General features: G+C 42.1%; 1 protein-coding gene across 2 annotated transcripts; it reads right to left on the bottom strand.

Moving 5' to 3' along the window:
• Positions 1-2,333: 2,333 nt before the first annotated feature.
• Positions 2,334-4,202, bottom strand: LOC147433020 (uncharacterized). 2 transcript variants are annotated; one of them, XR_015185592.1, is made up of 3 exons: positions 3,702-4,202; positions 3,019-3,114; positions 2,334-2,665 (listed from the first exon to the last, which is right to left on the bottom strand). XR_015185592.1 is itself a non-coding variant. In XM_086492772.1 (2 exons), the coding sequence occupies exons 1-2, from the start codon at positions 4,147-4,149 to the stop codon at positions 2,574-2,576; spliced, it is 540 nt and encodes a 179-aa protein (XP_086348898.1). In that variant the 5' UTR covers positions 4,150-4,201; the 3' UTR covers positions 2,334-2,573. The 2 variants fall into 2 exon arrangements, 1 of the variants encoding a protein (XP_086348898.1); XM_086492772.1 differs by lacking the exon at positions 3,019-3,114 and having other exon boundaries at positions 3,702-4,201.
• Positions 4,203-10,294: the final 6,092 nt, after the last annotated feature.

The following is a 10,294-nucleotide window of genomic DNA, read 5'->3' as shown; positions in this document are numbered from 1 at the left end:
TGTTCTCACGACTTCAAGCATTCTTCCTGTGCACATGTTGCTTTTATTGGATAGGACATTTTAGTAGTTGCTATGTCTATTTCTTTTAGCAATTAGCAACAATAAAAGTGATGCCAATTGAGAGAAGCCGACCACATACAAATTCAAAGATATATCAACAACTACATTAAAAGCAACAGTTTAAGAAGATTTGCTTAAACACATAAGTGGAACAAAAACCGCAGAGTCCTGAGAGTTATGGAGTTCTCTGTGTGTTGTGCAGAGAAACTATTATAGTTTCTGTGTTGTAAATGCCAAAAACACAGAAACAGGTTTCCAACAATGCAAGGTGGCATTACCTAAAACAGAGGAAGAGCCCCCCCATTAAAATCCCATTTTCTCCACTTTGACTTCAATAAATCAAGCTTATCAAGATGTGATGCAAAGAAAAGCTTCAAAGAACATCTTTTCAGATTGCCATTAAAGGAACGGGTCCAAAATTGTGCTCCCATACTTGTAGTGATTGGCATAAGACAATTGGGTTTTCAAACACCATAGCGTGTAAGGATGTACTACATGTAGTGCCCATAAAGACATTCTCTAGTCTCCTTGCATGTGCTCTATTTAATGAGCAACACCTTGAGTGGTTTTTTCTGTAAGCTCGTATATTGACTCAAATTCGATCCCAATTTCATGCTAGTAATGTTAGATGAATGTGGTAAAGTTTTGCTTTTCTTGTTTGTGTGGTATGATTGTGAGAGCTTCAAAGGCTAGACCACAAATATGGGTGGAGAGAGAAGAAGAAGAAGAGAATTTTAACGTAGTAGGAAACTATCTTAAGAGAACTTAAAGACCTTAAACTTTAAAGACTTGAGTGTGAGAGAGAGAGAGAGAGAGAGAGAGAGAGAGATTTCAAAGGACTCACACTATTGCTAGAAAAAACCGGGGTACAATGTATTTTAACTCGCTAAACTAATAAAATCCCGGTTAGATTTTGAGCTTGCCTTGAAGAAAACCGGCAAATTTACACAAGTTTTAGTGTAAACACAAGTTTTAGTGTAAACATACCGGCAAAAGCTTCAAATCAAATTTTGACCTAAAGACCGGTAGAATTTCAAGCTTGCCCTTATTTTCTTCGGTTAGAAAAAATGTATTTTTCTAGCCCTGAAGTCTCACACCATACGCTTAGGATAGAAATACAAAAGCACACATTCATTATTATCAAAGGTGCCTTTCATAGGCTTTTACCAAAAGACTTGCTTCCATTCGTGATCAAACTCCTGTCTTGTCTTCTACATTTTCCATGAGGCCATTATGGCCAATATCATGTACCATGGTGGAAGAAATCTCAACATGTGCAACAAGCAACCCAAGTGCCATCATCTCAGACCATTGTTACCCTAGCACCATCATCACTCCATACGCCTCAAACTACCATATGCCGCTGATTGAAATACAAAAGCATAAAGGTACCTTTCATAAACACAAGAAGATTTAGAAATATTCTCATGTAGGAAAACGGAGTCTTTTTCAATGTTTTTCATACAATCCATAACATCATGAGCTTTTGCTCGAGAGGCACCACACAGCTAGCTAGGTACGATTGGGGACAGGGAACCACCGGCCTCCCCACCGGGCCGGCGGTCCCCTACCCCCAATCATACCTAGCTAGGTATGCAGTGCCTCCCTCGAAGAAGCTCATGATGTTGAGGTAACTTGTAAGTCACAATGCGGGAATTATTGTGAGAATTTGTCCAAAACTTCTTGTGAAAAGACTTACTTCCATTCTTGATCAAGATTCTATCTTGTCTTTTGCATCATCTATGAGGCCAACATCATGCACAACATCATTGCTTTGGTTTAGAAGTTGTACTTGTGGATAGAACAAAGTCAGCCTTACACCAAATAGACAGGACTAAAAAAAAAACGAACTTCCATTTTTTAATGTAATGTGAATTCTTGATAAATGATGTACTCTATATCTTAATCATGTTGTGTAAGACTTAAAAAATTTTGGTTAACCACTCAACTACCATAGAGGACACACGATGCACCATGATAAGGACCCTGCCACAACATTAGCCAGATTACAAAATCCCAAGTTTTCCAACCATTTACGATAAGCATAACCATGATCAAGCATAGATGTGCATGTGTATGTGCGTGCGCACGTATGAATTATTACCTTTACTTGTTCTTCATGCAAGTCATCCACATTACTCACTCAAGAAACAAGAAATGTACCTCGGAATGACATAGACCTTGAAGTGATACTCACAAATTTAGAACCGTAAAGAGCAAATTTCTTGCTAAGATGTGATAGAGGCATTAGCGCCAGTTTAGCAACAATGGACTACAATGAAGACAAGTTTATCTTGATGCTAATCAATCTCAATACTTCATTGACTACAATCATAAAAATCTCAGTACTTCAATGACTACAATCATCAAAATCTCTACTTTGTAACAGAAGTTTGTACATAGAATTGGGACCTATTGCCTTGCTTTGAACTTTACATGGGTAACAATCAACCATCTTCAGTTGATCATTGTATGCTAATGAGATGAATCCTCAATCTTCTAATCTTAGCATTCTAGTATTGTTCTTGATAGCATATCCTTACATTGCAAGCCACCGCTTGAGCCCAATGTCGTAGTTGTTCTTTAACATTGTCCGAAGTGTCATCTATTGATCACAACAATGCCAAGATAGACATGAATTTCTGTATCACACATGTTACCACTTCTCACATGGATGCAAATGGTTGTTTCAGAGATGTTTATAAAACATAGAAATGTAGAGAATATTAATTTCACCATGTCAACATAAGAATGCCTAGATTATCAATATAAATACATTTTGTTGATAAAAATTGGGCTCAAATAGCTACTTTTTGAACTAAGATATTTTGTCATGAGTTTTATAATCGACCGCTATTATGCCCCTCTATAGGAAATTGAATGCCATCGAGATAAGAGTTACGAGTGGCATCATTTAGGCACTTGTGGTTGCCAATGATTAATGAAATTAAAAGGTACCATTGGAGGTTCCCTCAGCTGTAGGATCGTTTGTAGATCATGTGCATACTAAACTTCATCAGCCATTATTTCTCGAACGTAAGGTAATATCCATTGCTGGGACAACAATGTTACTAGTTTGTTAGTCATCAATATGAGATTGCAGCGTTACTATCAACACAACACTCAAACTGACTTCATTGTTGATGCAAGATCCGAATACTGATCTATGAGCTCATATAACATGATGAAGCCCCAAATATACACTCATTATTACTAACAAGGCATGATTCTTTAAGGCCACACCCATCTATTAACAGAACTCAAGACACGTAAACCTCCTACCCGACGAAAAGGCCAATGAGAATGCACAACCATAAGTCTTCCCAACAAAAGTATTGCAGTCTTTATGAGATCTCTATGTTAACAAGCCTCAGGTTACCTGGCAGACAAAAGCAAGATGCTTTGTTGTTTTGGCATAAACACTACAAGCTAAACTAGGTTAACAATGCAAGGATTGCGAAGGGATCTCTCTCTCTCTCTCTCTCTCTCTCTCTCTCTCTCTCTCTCTCTCTCTCTCTCTCTCTCTCTCTCTCTCTCTCTCCCCAAAACATACACACAGAATTACATCAACCATACACAGAGTGAACACACGTTGTCTTCCAATTTTAAGCTCTAATATACTAATTAGTGAAATTTCATACCTGGCTTGAGTAGATCCCAAGTAGGGTCCGAGGAGGCTTCGTGTGTTGGAGAAGCCAGGCGAAGAGCATAGCAGGCGGGCAAGGCAGGCAGGATGTGGGCGAGCTCGGGGATGGACTCCTCATCAAAAGCAAAGCCCAACTCAATGCAACCTTTGAGCTCTTCAAAGTCATCATCTGTGAGGCTGCCCATGTGGGCGAGCCGGCGGTGGCCCGGATCAAGACCGGATGCATCCAATCCACTGGCGAGGGAGATGCTTCTCGGCATACAGTGCTTGCAACGTGGTCTTGAAGCTTGTGACGACTTTTCTTCGATGCTCCTGCTTCGTCTCATGAAGTGCCCTCTTCTTCTTCTTTCCCAAGCCGCGTTTAGCAGGCCCTCTCTTGGCGATGGCGAGCATACTTGCTCGCATTCACAGCTACTGATGAGGGAGCCGCATGCTGTGGCCATGTCGCACGTTTGCTCTCCTCCTTCACTCGACTGCTGGACTTTAAGGAAATTCATGCCGCAACTCGTCATCTTATATAGAAAGGGGCCTCGGGCTAACTAGGACATGTTTTTTTTTGTTTTCTGTTTTTTGTTTTTGGGGGCAGGGCTAGTTATTAAATGACACCTCCTTTTGGGAGGTGGGATCAATGGCTGACGATCATCGGTTGATTGTGACCGTTGGATTGTTTGTGGAATGCAAAAGATTGTCAATTTCTCGGAACCGGGACTTGAACCTACTCCCTCTCTCCCACAGAATTGACTCTAACAACTAGGCTAACGCGGGCTCGTTGAAAAGTGTGTGCGTGGTAAGTATATAGATCACAGCGTCTCGAACAAGTTTACACCGAGTTCACACCAAATTTGGTGTGGTGTGCAGACCCTCCTCAGTTCACACCGTGTTCACCTTGAGTTCACACCGAGTTCACACCAAATTTGGTGTGGTGCACATACCTCCGAGTTCACTCTTAGTTCACACCTAGTTCAAATGACGATCCGACGGCCCGGATTGTACCGCCTCGCGACGCCTACTGTGGGCCATTGATCCCACCTCCCTAGGGAGGTGTCAATTAGTGACCGGGGGGGGGAGTGTTTCCAAGTTTACTTAGTTGGGTTTTGTTTCCCATGGGAATCACAAACGCCATGTGGGCGTGGCCGATGGAGCCTGCTAGGGCCACGGGGGTTTGAAATGCATGAGCAAAGACAATGATGGTTTTTTAAAAATCCCTTCATTGGTCTTGCTATCCGTGTGCATCCCTCTTTGCCATCGATCCCACTGCCAAGCCTTCATAAATGCCTCACACCCTTTAGTGTCGTAGGATTGCGTGTGTCCATGTTAATTTTTCTTGGGTTTCGCCTTCAAACTCATGTAACTTATAACCGAGACATCAAAACCCATTTTGAAAATAGTTAAAGTCTCGTTCTGGAACTACATTTTCTGTTTGCACTCTAGCCAACCGAAGGATCTAGATATGGCCAATGCTACTGTAAATCCGAAGCCCTCGTTTGTCAAGGTTGTACAAGGGTTCAAATGCGAGGTTAGAAAGGGGGAAGTACGGAGGCGAGTACTCCCAGGTCTCCTACCCCCCTGAAAGCTAATCCGCAAGCATAGGAAGGTGTGGAATTGCAGGAGTGTAAGGAAACTTTAGAAGCGCAGATCGCTGCAATCCAATGTGAGCTATCGAAAAGAGCTTCTGGACATCTCAAGAGGTCATTCGAGGATGCAAGGAGGGGCATGTTGGATTCGAATCATTTTATTGGGGAGACATCCTTTCAAACTATGAAGGAAAGCAAATGGTTGAAGTACAAAATGCGTAGTATACAGTTTCAGTCCCACCAACACTAGTTAAAAACAACTTGTAGCAGTAGCGAGCTCATCCTTGGTGTTTGGCTCTACGGGCAGGGTGCCGTCACGGTAGATCTCATAAGATGGATATCCAACCTTGCGGTCCTTAGCCTTGACGGAATGGTGGACTATGTTCAATTTCTGACCAAAGGTTTCTACACTGCTTGATTCAACAACTCTACCGTAATTGATAAAGTCCTTTCAAAAAGCTCGTTGTACCTCAATCGCTCCCTTGTTTGCGTTCTGCCATGGAATCCTTCCTTCGAATCCCCAAAGTCTTTCAAGGACATGTGCCCAGTGTGGGTGGACTTTGTCAATTTGCCGATCTGGTTGGGGCATAATCTCAAAGACCTGGCTAGTACCCTAGGTACTCCTCTATTTGTTCCAATGCATAGAAAGCTCGTGGAAAATAAGGTATGAATATGTTGGGATGTACGTAAGCCTCCTTTGGAGAGCATGGTAATTAATGTAGAGGTAGGTCTAAAAGTGATCCCTCTCAGGTTTGGTATGTTTTTTGGAGCATGTTTCAAGTGCAATGGATTCGGCCACTCTGCTAGAGACTGCCACCTGAATGGTGCTAATAAAGTAGTAGATGACAAGGTAGAAAAAGATCAAGCAACCGCACCCAAAGGACCAGAAGATTCCAACATGGAAGTCGATGCTACAAAGCAAGGAGAAGGTGGGAACAACACTAAAAATGCAGTGTTCGAATCTAGTAAGTTAAGCACTCATGTGGACACCCCTCATAACAACAACTCTTCAGCTGAACTAAGTCCTTATGTTAGCAACAATCAAGCTACGCCATAATTGCAGTTCATTGCATTCCATGTGATCAAATCACCCATGAAGCCTCGTCAAAAAATTGCCTTGCCCCGGCCCTTAGGATGATGGATGAGGGTTGGCAACAAGTCTCTGTGATAAAGTGTAAGTGAGTAAAAACATTGGTGCGGAGAAACTACCACCGCGAGGAGAACCCTCGAGATAATAAGGAATCCCCCATTAATTTGGGTAACTTCTTTGAGCTGATTCACGCTAGGAATCCGAAGGGCCTTTTTACCTCGGAGTTGTCCTCTTCCCAGCTAACAGTGTGGCGGAGGAGGACAACGAAAGAGAGTCGGCGATGGATGGTACTCTAGACGTTGAGGAGTTATAAAGTCAAAAAATGGTCAAAATGGTGTGAAAAGGCTGCAATTTGCCACATCAGTGACGGTTCCAAGGTTTCTCAAGTTGAAGGATAATTTTTGAAGCCAATAATCATCACTTACACCTCTCTGAATGTGGGAGGAAGTAGGGTTTCTACAGGTGGTCTGGTGCAGTCCCGTAGCATTCTTGTTTTCGAGTGTGTGGAGGAGTGAACGAGAGCTTTTTCTCTTCAATTTTGCACTTGGGAGAGTCTATGGAATTTTTGAGGTTTCCATGGATGTGTGTATGAGAGGAATTGAGAGAAGAAGGGGCGGCTTTCCTGCAAGACTGTGTGACCCTGTTTCGGTGCCATTAGGGTTGAGGCTACTCCGTCCAACTCCCCATAATGGACGACCAACATATTCAGTCCTGGAATGTGAAGGGCATAAAGTTTGAAAAAAAAGCACTCTTTTCTGGGAGGAGGTCAACAAAGCAGCTATGACTTGTTGGCTAATTTAGAAGAACCATCTTGACGCTTCTAGTTGTAGGAAGCAGCAATAGGAAATAAGCTGGTGTACTACGACGATGGTGCTCTTGGGTGTAATGGGGTGCTCTCCATTTTTGATAGGGAGTTGGAGTCACAAGTTGTGTTTAACCATGCCTCAAGGAGAGTCCTTGGGGTAAGGGTTAAGTGGGCATGAATATTTATGCTTATTGTGATGCACCAAAACTTTGCATTGATCTGAGGGAGAAACCTCTCGAATGAGTTTGGTATGATGGGGGATTTTAATATGGTGGAATCTCGAAAGGACAAGACGAGATTAGCTAGTTTGGTGGCTGGTTTTGAAAATCCAAATGGCAAGCACTTTGTGAGAACCGGGCGTTGCTTGATTTGTGGATTGCTGGTCTGTCGAATCCAATATGCCAACACAGCGTCCCTTCTGGATAAGTGCTACATCTACCATCAAGCGAATTGGCAGTACCTCCTTCTGTGATGTTATGTGTCAATACCTTCAAGACTATGTCGGATCACTTTCCCCTTAATTTTTGCATAGCTAGCTAGTAATGATGCTTGCTTCTCGGGGGGAAGAAGAAGAAACTAGTCTCAAGGGATCATCTCTTTAAGGATCCTCTCTTTAGATCCCTTTCTAAGACGTCTCTCTGCAAACTAAGGCAGGATGTGGAACCAGCAGACCCTTGTGATTAGACCTCCTTGGTACGTAGCATCCAATCAACAATAAAACGAGCAGGTTCTAAAGCAAAAAAGGCTTGAGAGGTCACAAACAGGGAGCTGAAAGAAGAAGTAGAGGAGCTCTCGAAAAGAAAGCAAGAAGGAAGAGCTTTAGAGGTAGAGCACAAAGATGGCTTGAGCCAAAGTGCCTCACTGATTTGCAAGTTGAGGAGATCAATAAGACCTGACTGCTGGCCAAAGAGTTGGCCCTCAAACTCGACCTTGCCAACCACACTCATTTCTTTAGATCTCTCAAGATCAAAAGAAGAAGAGATTCTATTACAACTATCAATGACGAGAGGGGGAATGTAGTAAGAGACCAAAATGATATGGCCAAGCTCATGCTTGACCATCTTAGTCAAATTATTGGTCAGTCTAGCTCTCAGATTTGTTGATCTTTGTCTCATCTTTCATGATGACAATTGCACACAAGATCTTTGCCAAGGTGATTGCTTTAGGGCTGGCTCCAACCTTGAACAGAATCACCACTAGACATTCCTTAAGCTTGGTGGCTACATAGGGGAACTAGCACAAAAGTGTAACAAAGCAACTTCAACCCTATAATGGGGGAAAATACCCCTAATTTTTTGCAAAAACCGTCCAATCTTTCCAAATTAAGGGTTTTCTAAGTTTTGGGGAAAAAAATATGTCAAGGTCGGTAAAGAACTCTTAGAACTAGAGTGTTTTGTTTTGGTAAAGGAAATTACAAAAATATCACTGGAAACTCCTAGAATACCCTTGAAAATTGTGAGAATATCTTGGGAGATGTACTAAAGATTTCCTTGGGGTATTTTGGCAAGTTTTGGGAAATTTGAAGGGCCCTTTGGAAATTTGTGCCTTATATATTACGAGGGTTAGTTTGGGAACTTTCGAGTATATTGGTAGCTTCCATTGGGGGATTGCCAAAAACATTTTTCCTAACCAAGTTATACTTGAAACTATTCGTGTTTTTCATGGCTAATATTTGGAAGGGATAAGCACCTCTCCGTGTGGGCCCTCTGGTGCGTCGGAAAAAAAAACTATTCAGGTTTTTAGGTCAAAATTTGAAGCATTTGTCGACAACTACGATAAAACTTGTTATAGGTTTTCGGCATTAGGCAAGCTCAAAATCTAGCCAAGATTTTGCAATTTTAATGGTTAAAATACACTACACTTCAAGAACAATGGCTTCCACAAATTCTAGGGCCATTTCTTTCCAAGGGCCAACGTAAAGGCAAGAAAGACCCTGTTGATGATTAGAAAGTGCATGATGTTGTTCATGGCCCAAGTCTTAAGAAGTTAAGAACCACATGTATTTATCTAGTCATTTGATGTGACAATCAAATCTTTTCAGCCATAAATTTTATGCCACGTGGAGACCATATCTATAAGAGCTTTTAGTGAGACAAAAAGTTGGAAACCAAAATCATGTGTGGCGAAAGGTTGTTGGCAAAATAAATAGGTATAGTTGTCCGAAAGGGACCAATCTATGTCACAAGATAAGCCTAGAGGTCACTTTTGACTTGAATTTGAAAGGGATTGGCAATGGTTGCATGGCATGATGCAGCATGGTCACTTGTGAATTTTTGTGCAATAGCTACTCTTGCCTACCCTCTGAAACCCAAGCCGTGGGATCGATGACGTGCAAGCAGGGTTCGAAGTTCAAAAACACCATGCACTGTCGAATACTGTTCAAATTAACTTTTCTTGGTCGAGTTTACTTCTTTTCGTTTGTGTTCACTATATGAGGGTGTGTTTTGCCTTGGATGCCATCAAAAGCTATGTGTCCGCGTCGTTAGGGCAGCAACCTATCAATGGGCAAGTCGTGGGTTAGATTCACCTTGAAGGCATTGATCGCGACCTTTTTGTTTATTGTCCATCCGATTCGAGATTCCCTCGTTCAACATACAACCGTTGATCCCATCTCTCCAGCTTCATTGAATACCCGTGGGACTTAGTGTTGTGACTTGCCTACCACAAATCCACTCACACCTAGTGTCTAAGCCCATTAATCACTGGAGGACGAGGGTACATCATCCGGTTTTGAGGGAATAACACACAACCCTCATGACCACAAGAGCGGTTTCCTTACCACCCACGTAGCTCCTCAAAATGTAAACGTAACACATAATTGGTGAGACAATTTTCCTTTAACTAATTGAGAACAAGTTCAATTTCATTTGGGAGCAGACGAGGGGTGGGACTTCTTCTTGCCCAAAGTGTGGTCAACCGTCACTATTTTCTTCTTGACTTTAATAAACGACAACATTCAACAATGCTCTTTATAAGAAATATAAAGTGTCAATTGCTATTTAAAAAAAAAGAAATAAAAAGTGTGTGGCCCGTTCTCTCCCTTGTGGATCTTGCCTGCGAGGGTTCGCGAGTTGAGAGGGCTCTTTGGACCTGTTACGACAGAGGTTCATCATCGACAA

Source organism: Adiantum capillus-veneris, chromosome 20 (genome assembly GCF_014529385.1).
Source record: "Adiantum capillus-veneris isolate H3 chromosome 20, ASM1452938v2, whole genome shotgun sequence".
NCBI lineage: Eukaryota > Viridiplantae > Streptophyta > Polypodiopsida > Polypodiales > Pteridaceae > Adiantum > Adiantum capillus-veneris.
This window is presented reverse-complemented; position numbering and strand designations above follow the sequence as displayed.

Excerpts from the sequence above, each read along its gene's own strand:
- LOC147433020 (XM_086492772.1), bottom strand. The coding sequence starts at position 4,149 with ATGGCCACAGCATGCGGCTCCCTCATCAGTAGCTGTGAATGCGAGCAA. Across the intron at positions 2,666-3,701 it reads TTGGGATCTACTCAAGCCAG|ATGACACTTCGGACAATGTT; the intron begins GTATGAAATTTC and ends TGTGATCAATAG.